The 18,759-nt window shown below is 30.4% G+C and overlaps 1 protein-coding gene across 2 annotated transcripts; it reads right to left on the reverse strand.

Annotated features, from left to right (window-relative positions):
* Positions 1–4,246: 4,246 nt before the first annotated feature.
* LOC132757524 (follistatin-like) lies at positions 4,247–10,657 on the reverse strand. 2 transcript variants are annotated; one of them, XM_060748832.1, is made up of 7 exons: positions 10,256–10,657; positions 7,674–7,868; positions 7,239–7,457; positions 6,468–6,698; positions 5,667–5,924; positions 5,055–5,203; positions 4,247–4,512 (listed from the first exon to the last, which is right to left on the reverse strand). In XM_060748832.1, the coding sequence occupies exons 1-7, from the start codon at positions 10,347–10,349 to the stop codon at positions 4,498–4,500; spliced, it is 1,161 nt and encodes a 386-aa protein (XP_060604815.1). In that variant the 5' UTR covers positions 10,350–10,657; the 3' UTR covers positions 4,247–4,497. The 2 variants fall into 2 exon arrangements, with proteins under 2 accessions (XP_060604815.1, XP_060604816.1); XM_060748833.1 differs by having other exon boundaries at positions 5,086–5,203; positions 10,256–10,656.
* Positions 10,658–18,759: the final 8,102 nt, after the last annotated feature.

Below are 18,759 nucleotides of genomic sequence, written 5' to 3' on the forward strand. Positions count from 1 at the left end.
TGTGTACTACTAACAAAAACCCCGAAGATTAATAATTTCATTTGAATATGTTTGCATTGCGAAATTCTACAGTTCGTTATTCATTGTACATATCGTGACATTTCATTTTTGATAATCAAACACCCTCATACCTATCGGAATGATCGGCTATTATGACCGACGAAAAGGCCTGAGAAGTTGCAATTGCCCTTTCAAAAAATCTGATTTCATTCCATAAAAGGGGCGTCGCGCCTCGGCGCGGACGCCAATAAGTACCTTACAATTTAATACAAATCTGCCTTCATGTACATGAATTGAAAAACAATTATCTGAACGGATAAAATTGTATGATTATCTTTCGAAAGTACGTAATTCTTTACGTCATACCATTAACAAAAAATGCACTTGACAAATTAAATATGGCACATACCTTACGTAGTTCAATCAATCGTTCCTTCAAACATTTAAGAATGATGTTTGTAACCTTAATGCACCTATGAGGTTTTATCCATGATTTTGTTATAATTGATGAATTATTTTAAAGTGGATCTTTTTTACGTTATATAACTCACATAAAAGATATTTTAAGTCTGGAATATTTTCTTTATCAGTGTGTTCATTGCTTTATTAAATCAGATATTTAAAATGAAAACTGCTTAATCTTGGGGTAAGAGAGTGGACGGAGAGATATGTCCAATTGACTTTTATTTCTTGAACAGAATAAATTAAAACACATTTACCAAATTTGCAATTTTGTCTTTTTTTTATAATTGTTTTGACTGCTTTCGAGGTATATCATTTTCTTTCCAAATGCATTGTAGAGAATATCATAAATATGAAATATTTTACGGCTGATGTTAAAAATGCTTTAAACATTTAGGCATCCACGCAGTCTGATCAGGATCCATGCTGTTCGCTTACAGACACTATAACAAGTAAATAAACTGATAGCGAACAGCATGGATCCTGATCAGACTGCGCGGATGCGCATGCTGGTCTGGATCCATGCTGGTCGCAAACCCATTATGTTGGTTTTGTCGTGACGCGGCTCATATTGATCTATAGATATCCAATGTAAACGTTCAAAGACATACTACATCACCTTGCATAAGTATGATTTCTTTGATTAATTAAAAAAACATCCTTAGCATTTTAATCAAATTTTGCTTATTTTCAAATTTTACACACAAAAAAACGTTAATCACTAGCTGACATCAGAATGTACACTGAAGAACATTTAAAGATTCCATTTAAAGATCTGACACTAGGTATTTGGTAAAAAAATAATGATTACATATCTAGCCAGAAAATAATAAACACATAAAAGATCACCAAAGTCAACAAAAAATTTATTACATTATCAAACCAACAATTTATTTCCGAACATGCTATCTCGCTGTACGTGTTTTTGCATGAACAGTGTATTAAGTAGAAAAGATTTTCTATGGTAATCGGAGTTGTAGTTGTGTAATTGTAAGAAATGTAACATTTCTTCACAAAAGATTTTTATACAAACTTTATTTATTACTGTAATGACTTTTTATTACATTTTATATCATACCAGTTACAACTAACAACACTATCATTCCATATAAAACTGTTGGTCTTTGTATGTTTATTCCTGTCACACTTACATTGTCTATTTTACAATATGATTATCTGTGTGTTATATACACAGTATTTTTAACTACACATTTAATCAAGATTGATCTCAGTAAACTTAGAAAAATCTTTTTAATTCTTAACAAGTGATTTGCATATTCATACTTTCAAACACGTAAATTTGTGGAATACGTTTTATCACGTTAAAAATACAGCAACTAAAATCTATTGAACATACTTACTATGTAACTAAAATATAAAACTTAAATTTGAATAAGTCTGTTCAAGTCTTTTCATTTATTTATAAATCACGGCAAATTATTTTCTTTTTATATAAGTAGCATGATGTTTTACTAGTCGTCGACGAATGTATTAAAAGCCTTGCCATGACAAAAACAACATAATGGGCTTGCGACCAGCATGGATCCAGACCAGCCTGCGCATCCGCGCAGTCTGATCAGGATCCATGCTGTTCGCTATCAGTTTCTCTACTTATTATAGGGTTTGTAAGCGAACAGCATGGATCCTGATCAGACTGCGCGGATGCGCAGGCTGGTCTGGATCCATGCTGGTCGCAAACCCATTATGTTGGTTGTGTCGTGACACAGCTCATTTAATGTTATTCCATGAACATTTCATGTCTCCATCAGCATGTAACAGTTATGCATGTCTTGTAAAAACACACCAGCAAATATACCAATCAAACCGATAAAAGCAACATGAAAGAATGATGTGAAAGCATTTGCAGTTAACATATGGAATGTGTTTCCTTTTTATTTTTGTTGTTGTTATTGTTTTGTTTTAGAAAAAATACACGCGATTTCCGAAGGAAGAAAACAAATATGTATTCACATTGACGTTATGAAGTCCATTAGGATTACTTGCGAACAGTTACGGTACTCTTGATACTCTATGTACTGCATAATTAACCTATTTCCTAAACATGAATGAAAATGTGCATGAAAAGTGTGAATATCAAATAAGCATATGTACAATTTTAAAGCATACTGAAATGATTGTTTTAAGAGTTGGTCATCATAGATATATATTTTCAATACTATATGCAGCTAATAAAACGATATTAGCAGCACTGCATAGTTTTTGTCTACAACCTTTGATAAAGAAATCAGACATTGTTGTTAAGTTAAATAGAGCAGGAAGTGATTTTCACTAAAGAAACATTAAAGTGTAGTTCTGAGACTATCAACGGTAGTTGTCTTATGTATCATTAAATAAAGATTTCCTCTCTGGATATTCATAGTTATATTCTTTAGTTTTATACTTTTAACTTTTATATATAAAACTCATGTAGCTTAGGGGTTCCTTTAAAGTTTGAGGCATCAGAATTGCAGCCACCGTATATGTCTGCGTGATCATATGAGACAACAAAATGGGTACGAATTACTTGAGTCTATGCTTCTCTTAGCTCTAGCAGGTGAGGTTGTTTTGACCCCTGGTGTTGCTTAAAGCTTGTAACAGTAACACCCACCCAAGGTTATCCAAAATCACTTTTCCTGTTTCGCCGTCATATAACCTAAATTGTGTCAGCGCACCGTAAAACCAAATAAAACAAACAATGCTCCAGAAACGCTTTTATTTTTGTTTTCTTTAAATAAATCCTTTTATTTTTGATGTCCTGTTATTATATCTAAAAAGATATTTATTGGCCAATTACCTGAACCATCTTTTGTGTCCGTCGCTTTTTAACATTTAGTACAGATATAGTGATTTAGTAGTCAAAATAAAATACTTTCTGTATGTTATAAGCTACTTTCTGTATGTTATAAGCAGCTAGCATACATAACACAATTATTCAAACATTCTAAAACTCATGCTTGCCCTTTCAAATGAATGTTGATTATTCATGATTTCGTATTTTCTAAAATATTTGAGTATTGGTTTTGAAGATAAGCTACAGTATACAATATTTGAAAAGATAATTATCTGGTGGAAGATAAACATTGCCAATAAAAAAAATATTAAAAATTAAAAACAAATAATATAAAAAAAAACATATTAAAGAATAGTATGCATATTTTAAATTGCATTTTATTTCAAACATTTGTCTAAATGATCAGGTAAAGTGCACAATACCTAAAGGTAGATTATTGTTTAGTCAATCTTCCGAAAATCAAATCCTTAAAATGTTATATATTCATATATAATTGATCTGCATTTCAAATTTCTTTCAAATGTAAAAAAAAAACCAAATAGTTCTGACATACAAGTTCATTCCCAACAATCACTTTATCTATATCCCCTATTAGTAAACAATTTAATTGTTCATCTGCTTCATTCGAAATTTTTTTTTTTCGTATTTTCATGAATGTATATAATTATATGTTTTGTTTTTGCTATAAACATTGTAATAATGTTTTATTCGCAATAAAGTTATTTGTGTTGTATTGTATTGTATTTTTCTTCTAATTAGCACTTTTCCCTCAGTCATTGTTGACATTTATAAACATAAAAGTTGTGTGCTTTGAGGACCATCGAACTAAGCAAGTAAGCTTGTAACACTTTAATTGAAATATTAAAATAGACATGTGTTGTTTCACACGTCGTAGTCGGTAGTGTTAAATAGTTATTAGCATGCATAGTCAGAAAACTACAAACAAATTTACCTTTGAAATATATGTTCCTTACAGAAAATCAGACAAGAGCATTTCGTTTTGGTATTCTTTTATTTCCATTTATTCAATTGAAATATTAATGTCATATCTATTAAACTCTATGTACAAATACACTTTTGATACGTATAGAATGTAAAGATTCGCCATTTTCACTTATATGAGCAATACTATGTTATTTTATAATAAATACTGTAAGAATCAAATCCTTGCTCAGGTCCTTAGATGCTCCTAAAGTATCTTCTAGATCAATACTCTCATTTCTCGAATGTATGGTCATGCCTGCTTAAACAGGTTGTTTCTACAAAATAAAAAAAAAATACAATTGTATACAAAAGTGAATAATTAATTGTACTGTCTCGAAATTGTCAGGTATGAGAACAGGAAGGACTGTTTCAAAATCAATTATCTGAAACAATTTATGGTTGATCAACAAATGAAATCCATTTGTCTATATAGAAATTGATTTTATGTTTATGATTATTAATTAATAAAGGACATTGTATGAGTGTATGTTCAGTGCAAAATCTATTGAAAGAGGTGGATGCAAATATACTGTTCGATATTTTATAATGAAAATACACTCATTCACTGTCCTGTATTTGATATTGTTTTACTTTCATTTAGAACTTAATATTAAAGAAAGGATTTTTTTTCATTGACACGCATAAAGCGTAACTTGAACATTTGCGCACTGGACATTACGAGTATTTTGGTATAAGGCAAATGACGTAAAGCTGCAATATATTAATGTTACTAATGTAATATTTTTTTATCAAATGGCTTTTATAAACCTGTGCCGTTGTTTATGTGACAAATCAATAATTTTAAGGAATGCTTTACCTTTAAAGAGTGGTTGGAAATCTTATGATACCTGTTGTGCTTGTTGTTTCGTCGTCTTCGTTTTCTTCGTGTATGTCTTTTGTGTTGTCTCTGCCTAATTTTGGTAGATAAATCCTTGATTTTTACCCCATTCTTGTTATGAAACCTTACTGCAAATGAAATGCTTACGTGTTAAAACAACTATTCGTTTATTTTTTTATCGTTATTATTATTAATTATGCTTAATTTGTTTTGAAGCCCATGAAGCAACTCCGTTTATTGTCGCGGTTATAGGTGAAATAGGGTCGGCGATCCATCCACTATTTCACCGAACAATTTATTGTACTGTTATAAAAAACATGAGGGCAAAATACATTTATATCATACATAATTCATACTTAAAATTGTTCCGAAAATAATAATTGTCTTCAACAAATATGATTTTGTTCTTCGCAAACATATTAACTCGTAAGTTCTGAACAACATAACGAAACGTATAATGATATTCATTGTATTACTTTGTTTGTTAACTAGGAAACTAGGAAAATTCATATTAGTTAAAAGTAGACATTAAAAACAGTTCTATCAAACTTGTATTGCATTTAAGAATGTATAAAACAAATTTATAGTTACTTTTTCTAAATTGTCCACTTTTAATACGTCCTTTACACTTGCCCCTATGCTTTGTTGATAAAAATATGCCTGATTGGCAACCAGAAAGTATCATATTGCAATAACTGTGATAGGTCCTTTTATCCGTTCCACAAATTGTAAAGTTTAACGCATGTGAACATCGTGCAGGACAGTTCATACACACCGGTTTATCATTTAAAGCACTGACCAAGCAGGTTGTTTTGTGTGGACATTTCAATGTACGGCAAGTTTCGTTTTCTGAATAATGAAAAGAAGTTATTGATAAGTATTTACATTAGATTATTGTATAGATATTAAGGATATGTCCAGCTTACGTTTAAAAACATCATTTATCAAAACAACAATAAATTGTTTTGAAAAACCTGTGTATGTCCAACTATTTATATCACACATAAGTAATACTTTACAAAGTCAAAATGTTTACATAATGCCTTTCTGTCCATTTCAAAGTTATTATGAGTTTATTATAATATGATATCAGTAGTAACTTAAATTAGTGTTAAGTGTAACGGACACAAAAGTGTTTATTTTCATTTGCTTTGTTTTATTTACTTATTTATTGTTAAGTCTGAGTGTTAACACAATCTTTCAATAATGGTACATATATAGGTCTCCTTTATTTTATGAATATGATAAGCGGTTGTATATGCAAAATAGAATTCATCAGGACATAACAGGTCGGCACGCTTTGGTCCATTGACCGTTGTAATCATTTGAATTATATAATGAATTTAGAAAGGAAGGCGTAATAAGCGTTGAATAAATCACGTTTTTTATTACCAAGACATTTCCCAAAGTGTGATATCCGTATACTCCTTCCGGTTTTACATATATCAGCCCGTAGTTCACATGTATTTCTATATGTCTTGCCATTTTCTCCACACATATAGTTTCCAGGATTGTCAGGAATGACGATGTTACAATGGTCATGACATGATATACAATGTGGAACACCATTTTGATCTTGTAAACAGTGCGTTCCTTCCTCGCAGTGAACCTTCTTACATGAATCTAAAAATGTATATAAACCTCGGCGTTAGTACATACAAAGTTGACAGAAATCAAAAACATCATTACCGTAACTGTATAATTTTTAAACAAAAAATGATTATGTACCTTAAATAATGTTTACAACTGACTTTTGCCTTTAGATGGTGATTTCATCACCAAATTACGAAAGGTGTTACAAAATATGGAAAAAAAAAACAACTGAGAAAGTACAATTTAATACTATTAAATCAATATACTAATGTAACATGTGACTTTATTATGGTTGTCTTTAGCGTCTCCTTGAACATCTTTTTCAGTTTTGAAGTCGAGATAAACTTCAGGCAGAATTAAAGATTGATAAAATGCTGTATAATATTGGTGCAATGTTGACAAAGCACTTAACTTTTACTTGCTAGAAATATTATCTGAATTTTGCATGTTAGATACAAATTTCATAATATACTTTTTTCTGATATATGGATATTATTTACTCACACAAACAAAATCGCATACAGGGTAAATTGCATTTTTAATGTCTAAAAAAACTAAATGTTATCATACTTCTACATCTTCCATAATATTCGACTTTAACTACTCGCTCCCTTAAACAGTTGAGCCTTTGTAAAGCACAATAGTTTCTGTATTTTTGACCATCTGTTCCACACAATGCACCACGAGCTTTCAATGTTTTATCGCAAAGAGGCCTGCAAATGCAAACTGGAAGACCATCTAACATACGACACGTTTTACCTTCTTCACATTGAACTGAGGAGCAATTTGCTGAAGAAATAAAACATGTTGTCATCGTAAAGTTATATTTTCTTTCTATTAATACTAGTACATAAGTTTGTAGCAATATCCATGATTGACAAAATGATATAAGAACTTTTGATACTATTAAAGGACACAAAAGAAAACAACCAACAGTAACAATTCATTGATTTTTGTTCTGTATATTGATACTTCATATAAACAACATAAGACAAAATCACTCACTATGACATCTTTGACACTTATTAGCCCCGTTAGAAAGGAAATTCCAGTAGAATATATCGCTTGTTATTTCATGATGGGACCATGACACTGTTGGGGGTCCATTGATTCTACAACACTCCTCTTTGGTCATGTTGAGACGGAAAGCTTTTTGACACAGATTTGTGTTATCTGCAATTTTTTCCCAGCATGTGCCACCTATAAAATAGGTAAACTCTTGCTGACTAATGAACGCATTAGAACATATTATATTTGATTATACAAAATTTATTTTAGTTCCATTGTGTAGGAAGATATAAGCTTATAGACACACTTTCGAATCCGTTCCTGGAACCAACCAGTACTAACAATGAGTGTAAAGTTTCTTGCTCAAGGAAACAACGACTTGCCCCAAATAGGGTTTGAACTTATGCGGCTAGCGATCATTAGATCACTGGACCACTCGGCCATGCCAACATGTTAATTTCTGGTAATTCAGGCAGTATACAAATTACTGATAGGCACAAGTTACTTGTGAAAAATGTGAAAACACATAAAGGACATAAAATTGAAATTCAAAGCATTGATTAGAAACGAATCATGTTTCGTTATTTACGTAATGACCAATAACTCTTCATATTGCCATAAAACTTTAAAAAAGCTAAACGACTTTAACAAATGGTATTTAAGTACATGTAAACTAAAAATTCAGCTCTTCATATTTGATAGAGACTGATATTTATTTTAAATTATAATCATTCATTGGGTATTTTAGCTTTTAACCGATTTATAAATTTGAACATGCTTGGACTTTTTCTGTTAAATACTTTGATTTATGTATGCAGTATTGTTCGTTGCACATAAAAAGAAAAAAGTCTATGAAATAATCTATAGTTTTGATTAATATAAACTCTGTGAATGTTATTTATAATAATGATAATTGTAAACGCTTTTCAAACCTGCATTTATAATATTATCCAAAGATTTAAGTAGAAATATGGATAAATATTATATCACATGTTTCGTAAGGTCAATTTAATAATAATGAAATAAAATCTTAATGAATGATGACTGTCAAGATAGTTTGCTTGATAAGATAATTGGAAAATAAGATATTATATGTTTGTAATGAAAAGCAATGTTGAAATCAACAATGATATTAAAATGGCATTTACTCGTAGAACGTCTAAGTGTGAATAGTCAGTAAACAGGTAAAAATGGAAATAACTTGACAATTAAACATAACTGAGTTTAATTTTATATTTTACAATAACATTATCAATTCTCTATATGACTATCAAATACATGTATATCAATAATTTTTTTTAGAATGTATTAATAACGATTAATTTTCTTAAAAAGAGTAGGAAAGTATGTTTGTAACTTTCATAGTTTTTATTTTCTCTAATACACAAATTTGAGTATCAATTATTGGTCAATCACAATGATTTTATTCGCAAGTACTTTGAAATATATTACTAAATCAATTCAACTTGTTAGGGGAAAAGTGCATTATGTCATTTTAATAACTTTCCTATGGAGCCGTACATTAAAATAGCATGTATTAACGATCATTTCTGAACAGAAAGTGTTTGATCTGATAATAGTGATTTTACGAATCACGTTTTCAAGAACTAAATACATTTTAAAATGTTAGGCCTCAAATACAATTCGTATAAAAATGCAATAATAGCATTGTATATAATCTTATGTAAAATAATATTTAAAAGCGACTAATTTGCAAAAATTAAAGAATTTGAATTTGTCTTTAATTTTTTTTACCTTCAAATAGTTAATCAAAAGATAATACAGACTACAGACAGTAACGCTTGTTTATTCAAATTATAATTTTTTTATAATTTAAATATGATTGGGGAAATTAATTAACGTTAAATAGTGGCCTCAGAAAGTAACAACAATTCTTTGATGCACATTGGTTTGCATACGATAAAGTCAGGCAATGCATCAGAAAAGTTAGTTATGCTTAAAATGTTTGAATAAACTTATCTAAATTATTGCCTGATTTACGGATATATTGCACAGGTAGAACGCTATTAGAATAACTATATTGTCTTTTATATTGGTGAAATACTGTGTGCAGACATGTATGAATTTACATAAGTTTATATTATAAATGTGGTATTGAAAGGTAACACGACAGGATGAATAAGGTAATCATAAAATAATTGCATAATTTCAATGTTTTATTTTTCTAACTTTTCATATAAAAAGCTTAATAAACAAATTCAATCACATTGAAGCTTTAGACCAAGTTTTTTTGTTAGTTAATTCATACCTAATTGGTTTGAATTGTTTATTGTCTTACTAAGTGTTGGCTAAAGAAAACTATCTATCTCGTTTAAAGAATTTCAGTGAAACGAACAATCTATTAAGATAATACCTATTTGATAATATCTTTCTGTGAAATAGAATATAAAAAATGGTTTCCAGACAATGATCTTTTTCAAGAAAAGGTTAAGACGTTTTAAGACGGCCAGTAGAATTATGGTAAAAATACGTGCCAGATCATTATACATAGGTATACAAGGTGGCAGATCTTTTGTGTTTACTTTGAAAAATAAACAATATTATATAAAATAACTTACCGTCTGTTGTTCTAGCGCAAAATGCGATAACGAGGTAGATAGAATTGCATAGAATTTTATTCCGATGTTGCATCAGTTTGTAAGTGTTTACCATTATGTAGCTCACTACTTCACGTCTTGTAGAAAATGACACTGTAACATCGTGAAAATATATTTAAAACAAGAAAATACATTTAATGTTTTACAATTTAATTGTTATTTGGATATGTTTCTTGTATTTAGTCATAAATGAAAACTAATTCCTTCATAAATCAAATATAAATATTGTATCAAGTTTAATCCTGTGTGTAAAGTTTTGTTATGAGGTAACTTATAGACAGATAGACAGAATATCTTTAATCCTATCAGAGATTGTTCAATATTAACGGTCTGCGTAAACGGCCGAGTTTTATATAATGCAGACATTACGTTGTTGCAAACATTTTTATTGGAAAGGCGGTCTCGCCTGTTGATTGACAGCTAATGAATTATATCGCAACTTTCAAAAACAACTCGAAGCAATGTGCATGCAGTGTGTACGATGAATTTAAGCTGTTGTTTTTTTGTGTTTGTTTTTATATTTATATATTTCACAAGTTTAAACAAACACACTTAACTTAAAGAGGATTTGCTTTGATTTATTGTAATATTTCGATGTTTTATGAATCTATGAAGTAAGTACAATAATCACTCGGTACGAATACTTGTCTGTGTTTGTTTAAAAAAAACTTTAAAGTAATTTAAGTGTACATTTATATTTTAAACTTAGATATAATTATTGATTTAAGTTGTAAAGGTTTGGAATGAGACTAAATAAATGACATAATCACCTTTTTTCCGAAATGTTGAAAGATAACACTATTATTCATAACGTAAATATAACGATTTTGATTATATTTTTAATAAACATTCAAAAATGACCTTTGAACCTTTGTTATAATTAAGAAGTAAAGTTATTTATACTTGACAAACCTATATTCGCTCTCAAATTGTGTTTATAACTAAATGCTTCTCATGAAACAAATTCTTGGAACGTTTCCAGATTATAGTAAACAGCCTACGTTATGATAGTAATTTGTTTACTCTACAGTTGAAAAGGTGTAACTTGTTTTGTCTGGCAAGTAATTGATTAGATACTCCATAATAAAAGCTGTGACATTAGATAAACTAACCCACGGAATAACAAAAATATTATACGGTATGCCTCTGTGAAGTCTGGCCTTACGTTGTTCATCTCCTTTCATATTGCGTACTTAGCGCAATGTACTTTTACGATGTTTTGACTGTTTTATATATGAGCTTGCAATTCAGTTGATTACCTTAAGGTCGAGTAGTATAATGTGTATTTGGTAAGTAAGCAGACGCATTTATTGTCTGATTCAGTTAATAAGTGAGCCACATGCAGCTTATGCATTGAATATCCTCTTAAACATCAAACTTAACTCTTAAACTTAAAGATTTACACAGTCTAGACAGATATAAACAAATTATCTAAACTTTTCCTTTCAGAATACATCTTAATTAGATACTCAATGTTCTAAATTTATATCAAGTTAAAGTTCGTGAAAAAGTGAAAGTTGCATGTGACATATTAAAAAAGTACATGCAAGATAATCCGACGTCCTGTTTCATCTTTTCTAAAAAAATTTTATATGTTTAATAGATTATGATAAGTATTTGTTAATATATTTGTATAATTTTATTGATTGATAATTGATAATTTTGTAAAATTGAAAAGCATTGTATAGAGTTTTAAGATTTAACTTGACAGGGGTCTTTCATTTGGTAAACGTTTACAAAAAGGCAACCTATAGCTGTTTTTTTAAATACATGTATTTACATGCATTAAAAGTATTATAAAAAGCAAATGTCGTCACGTCAAAATATATGCACGGTCGTGCAATACCTTATTTACGGACATTTGACGGAGTCTCAAAAGCGACACGTGTGTGTGATAAATAAAACATATTCCGTTTGTTGTTAAAAAGAATGTAGCGCAGTTCCCTGTCAATATGTTATTGATTTCTTAATTTTGCTTTTAACTTTAAATATAGAACACAATATTCTAACATAATACAAAAACATGGTTTATGTCAGTCATATTACTTTTTGTGTCATGATAAACAAGAGGAGCATCAGATTTGTAACCAAGGCCCGGTTCAATGTGACATTAATGCTATTTTTGATGTTTCTGCTTGAGATGTGACATTTATTTCCCTACGTCATGTGTCAAATGCAAAGGAAAATGTATAACATAATAAGATATTATTTTTAATGTCGTAACGACATTCGATTTTGTGAAATCATGGAACGTAGTATCCCCGAGATTAGTAATTAAAACATGTACAAATGTTGACTGAATCAATATTAAAATCATATCCTAACTGTCGCTCCACTACCCTTCGCAGAAGCGAGGAATAACGGAGCGCATATCTGTCAAAGTTACATATCATGTTTTGTTCATTGACAGGGTTTATTTTCCATTTACATGTTGGATTCAAACCTTTTTTGATAAACACATTGATATACTGATTGACGGTTTTCGAAGCGAACTACATCAGGGAGAATTTGCACTCCTATTCAACTGTTCAACGTTTTCTAACAGGCGAGCAAGGTATGTGTACATGTACTAAGAAAGTCGAGAAAGTTAACCGGACACTAGGTTAAAACGTTATGGTAACATCAGGCTGATCTAGCGTTACCATCGGCGTGATTGTTTGTTTGTTTCATTTTACGCCTTTTCCCAACAGTATTTCAGTCATATAGGCGGGAAGTTCCTAACCATCGTTCCTGGAGAGTTACACCAGTAATAGACTACCTTCCTCCGTGCTTAACTACCAAAGCATCTCGAATACTGCAAAATTATGTAGTTCAATTGTTCATATCAGCTTTATTGTTCAGTTAACTCATTCAAATAGGTTAATTGGAGCTCTTTATATTAGTCGTAACTAAACGTATCTCTAGATTTGTTTTGTTTGTTAGTTTTTTTCCCTATGTTTTAGTACTAAAGTAAGTCCGCATCCTTTTCAATCATCCCTCGTATGAATAAAAAATTAAGAATATATGTGACTGTAAAAACAAAACAAAAAGCCTATATATCAGGCGTACGGTCTTAGTTTAATTGTATTGTTGCAGATATAGCCAGAATAGTTTGTTATTCGATATTTTACAAAGGGAACGCAAAATGTTAACTATGTTTTTGTATGTGATAATGCATTTCCTGTTGATTATTGCGATAAGATAAACAGATTAGATAAACACTCAATTGATAACTCCCTTTAATCTTCATTGAATAATGTTTGCTAAAAGATCGCAATACCTTAATTGCGGTGCGTGTTTGAAAAAATCTTTCACAAGGAAATCGTGTATACTGCTACAGAATACATCTCAATTGTTGTTTCGGAAAACAATATCAGAAAAAAGCATTGCAGATTGTTTTACGTACTATGGTTAAATGAATAATGTGTCTCGGATGATTTCTTACTGCTGTTGTTCATGATGTTAGAAATATTCATGTGCACTTTACACTATAAAGTCACATTATTGCTCATAGAATATTACTTTAAAACAATTTCACTTTGCACAGTTTTTCATGTAAGTTGATTATTTGTTCACTATTTAGGAGTATTCGCTTGTATTTCGTGAATATCATCATGGTGCTTTTCAGACGATCGTTATCTGTATCTTTTATCAACCCAATACTTTCTTAAAATAACAATGTTTCAATACCTTTCGTTTAGAAAAACAATTTTTCAAAATTATTAATGATAACTTATATTTAACTCATATTGATAAATATAATAAGAATGCCCGATACATCAATTTCTTTATATCTTTCAAATATCAGAATAACTCAACAAAATGAAAACAAGGGTACTTTTGTTTTCTCCCATGCAAAATAGAAAAAGCGCTGATAAGTCATATTTTAAATGAGATTAATCGAGACTAATTAAATAAGTGTTCTATACGAAAGATTTTGGAAGATTTAGATTATAGCAGCACTTCTAAACTTTCATTACATGCCATATTTTTGGAGGCATATTTCTTTTCTGATAGATAATGTGTCTTTAATTTACAAAAGGTTAAATAGAGGATATTCAAGTTTTTTCTATAAATACATGATTTATTTTCATCGAGTGGTATGAAAATAAATATTTCATGAGTGGCGGTAGCCACGAGTGAAATATGGTAATTTTCATGCCACAAGATGAAAATAAATCATGTATTTATAGAAAAAACTTGAATTTTCTATTTATTATATACATTTTTCTCTTTTTTTGCGATAAAATTAGAAAGACTTTCCCTTAAATTTTGTGTACTGGCAGAATTTAAAAGAAAGTAGTTCCGGGGAGACACCAGTGAAAATACGGAAAATATGTTTCACTGCAGTGAAAAATAAATTTTTACAGTGAAAATACGGAAAATGAAAATACGCATTTTATTTCATCAATATTTCTCAATATTTCATTTTTAAGTATATAATAAACAAGTTTATTCAATCATGACATCTAACTTATTAATGAAACGTCGGGGGAGGAAAACCGGCATAATTAATCAATTAACTGTTTTATTCTTTTCAACAAACAATCATCATTATTTTGCATACGTTTTGCTGCTTCAATAACATATACGAACACGTAAGAATATTAAAGTAATAGTAATACATCGAATCTGGCGAAACTTAAAATAACGAGCAGTCGGTGTGACTCTGTCATTACAATATAGGGCTGTAATTGTCATAGCCCTATTAAACATGGTTACAAGTTTATGTCATTTTTGCCCTCAAGAAATGCTGGTTTGGAAAGATATTCATTAAATGGTGCAAAACTATTATAAAACATAACGAAACCCTTACTAGTTGTTACCCACGTCAGCTTCTGTCACGTCAAGTTGATTCAAGAGGAATATGCCATAACCAAGATTCCTAAAATAATTGACAATAATTTCCAGCGAATTTAGGAGTGCCAAGGCAATCAAATAGAGCAATGATCACTTAAACAATTGAGCGATTTGACTAGTTGTATATATTCATAAATGGCCTTTCGTATGTCCTCTCATTTCAAATTATCATTGACACTCATATAGTTTATATATATAAAGCCTGCGATAAGCGTTGTTTTCTTAGGTACTGACGAAACCTGGAAGCACATGCAACATAAAAGAGATGACAATGGAAAGCACTCACGTGTTCCCAATGAAATTCAAAGATGGAAAACGATGGTGTTACGACATATCCCCAATAACAGTGCAGCATCTTTTCAAATGCCTTGCCCATTTGGCTGTTTTGTCATTTGGCAATTTTTAAAGACACTGTACTTTAGAAAATGACAGAGTTTAAGAGTTTAAACAGTCTAGAAACCTGTGCTTAGTAATTCCAATATTTTTTAATTGTCTTGAACATGACATCGGCTCCTCCAAGAAACCGAAACGTTGTTTTACATTGTCTGGCCTTTTGAAAGGTCTTAGTAAAAAACCATCCTCCTTTTTGCCAGACCAGATTCCCTGTTTCCAAAGCTCATGTAAAAAGTCAAGAGGTTCACATTGCAGTGCCACATACAGAGAAGAATTGTGAAGAGGCGTCTACATTTGGAGATAATGAAAAGTGTTTCAGTAAATTATGAATATCTTAAAGGTTTGATATGACAAAGTGTTTTTAAGGCCAAGCCTCATCAAAAAATAGTAGTGGGTGGAGTAAATTTTTAACGAAAGCTGATTGGTGCAATATATCTGATACCAATTTATTAAGATAAACTCATGGAAACACGAACTAAATGATTTTCAAGAAAACTATTCAATTTGTAGGAAATAGTATCCTTTATATAATGGTTGTTCAACAAATGCAAACTATTCAACCTATTCATAAGTAATGAAGTTAATAATAATCAGAAATTTAAATAGTAAAACATATAGAAAAAGTTTAAATTTAAATTTGAAGTAATTCTGACCTTGGTCCTGTGTATATATCCACTAACTACAAACGAAGGAGTTTTCCAGGAGTTCAACATTTATCTAACTGGATAGGTTAACAACAGGTCTCTCTAGGCTAGGATGTTATGATTTTTAAAAGTGAGCGATTACTTTTAGCAGCTTCCAGCTGTTTAATCACCACCTAAACTACATATGAAGGTCCTACCGGGGATGTAGGTTTCAGAAATCGAAGCAGAACGACGGCCCTTTTGAAGTACAATATAATTGCATGACATACATCATAAGTATATTTGTGAAGAGAAGGAATTCAAATAAAAAGGTATAAATATATCAAACTCATTTTAAAGTGAAAGGTGCTTCCTGATGATATCTAAAACAAAGAGCCTTTAGATTTGTTTATCTTGCAATTCGGTTTTCGTTTAGATAATAAAGCTTTTTAAGTCCGAAACAAACAAAAAAGTTATCTTTATAGATGTCTATTTATTTTGGTGCATAATGTAGTTCTTTTTTCCAATTGTTTTTTAGATATTCTTGGCGCATTTGTTGAATGAATATGTTGAATGGGATATATGGTGTAAATTTTTTTCTGCAATAAATCCGGACAAGAAAATGCTGATTCAAGCTTCTCCCGGGAATAATTGAATGTGTCACTAGCAAACCTGCTAAAGGCCATCGGAGATAAATGGTTATAACTTTCTACGAGAAGATATATTTTATGAATGAAATGCCTCCTCCTCTATTTACGCCAAGACGTTATCAATTAATTCAAACAAGTTCGATTCAAACTATTTTGCATGCACAAAAAAACAAGGAGTAAGAAGAATTAAGATTTATTATGATAATTTGTTCTGTATTTACCGTTTTTCAGTAGAAAGGTCGGTCTGTTTTCAGTTTTACTGTGAAGAACTGAATCTAAGAAGTGGTCAAATTACATAACAAGTAAAATGGTTTCCTGCGGGAAACATTTTTGATTATATAAAGATATTTCATTTAACTATTTTCAACATTGTTTGGGGAAAAAATAAATAAACGTTTGTATCAGGAATATAGTTGAAAATAATCGATCAATAGAAGGAGGTCTATGGAGACTGGTGACCGTTGAAGACCGGAGGCCGGAGAGAATGTCGAACATGAAACAATTACGGTATTTCTTTTTAAGAAAATGATAAAATACCATTGTATGAATAATTCCGTGCAAAATTTACACAAATTTTCGCAGAAAATATCTCTATTTATCATGGCAGATGCCACTACGAATGTTTTGTAGATTTTCACTATAAACAATTTATTGTTTGTAAAATTTGAGATAGATATTAAAGAAACATTGATCATTGATAATATTTTTTTTCAAACACATCATGCAAGATTTTTCACCTTAAACGGTAAAATAATTATAGAAAATTGGAAATATCACGTAATGGTTCTATGTTCTTAATCAGATGTAACTCGAGGTAAATCCGTAACGTACCGGCTAACGGTATTTAGCTAGATTTTCGAAAAACGTCAATTAACCAATCATGTACGGTTAATAGATCACATGCTCCTCCATGTACCGAAAACAGGTCACGTGCTCCTCCATGCATCAAAATTAAACGCGTACCAATACGAAAATGAAATCTGGGAATCTCATAGGCCATTTTAAAATGAAATGTAAAGGACAGTTCTTGTCGTATCCTTCTTGTTATTCTAAGATATCTGAAATGTTAAGGATAGTTCTTGCCATTATGAAATAAAATGTAAACGATTGTTCCTTTTTGTGGCTGGCGTCTTTAGCGCCTGACCATACACTAAATCGTTCAATCTTATCAAAGACAATCTACCGGAAACCTACGACCATTCATGTCTGCATACGCATTTGCAAATGCAAATGTAATATTTAGAACTGTGCATATACATATTCGAAAGTAAACAAATCGAAAACAGTATTACTGGTGAAATAACATAATGAAGTAACATATTGCCTGTTCAAGGGTACATCGACAGAGAACACGTGAAAGTTAACAATAAAAATAAATGTGGAAAAATGATGATCCTCGGAAGCATTTACTAGTATCACAACAAAAACATTATTCTGATAATCGCAGGCAGTTTATACTTTGCCATAATTCCTATCAAATTTACGATTAACCTCGCAGGAACTATAAATAATTTACCTGTAAACTTCATTTTATAAACATATTAGCCAAAGGTAGTCCTTTTATATTTAAGGCAGAATAATATTTTATCCTTAACATTTTCCAATATCAACTTTTGGTCAATCAACAAAATGACAGGCAATCTTAAGCTCAATTAGACATTGACAAAATGAGCATAATATAACTTTAACTTTTCATAAAGAAGTTTGTACTGTAAAAAATGATAAAGCAAATATGAAATATGTTATAAAATGCACGTTTCCAGAAGGTAGCAGAAAACAAACCGTATCAGACAGTTGTACTTTTATTTCCAAATGTCTTTTGTAACATGTGACTATGTTGAAAAAATGATCTTCTCTATTTATATCGGCCATTAATACTGAGTGATAAGGCAGTAAATTATGTAAAAGAAAGATAGAAAAAACACACGTTTTATTGACAATATTTTATCAACTGAGTTCA

The sequence above is a fragment of the Ruditapes philippinarum genome, unplaced genomic scaffold, assembly GCF_026571515.1.
Source record: "Ruditapes philippinarum isolate M1 unplaced genomic scaffold, ASM2657151v2 ctg1934_1_1_1_1, whole genome shotgun sequence".
Classification (NCBI taxonomy): Eukaryota; Metazoa; Mollusca; class Bivalvia; order Venerida; family Veneridae; genus Ruditapes; species Ruditapes philippinarum.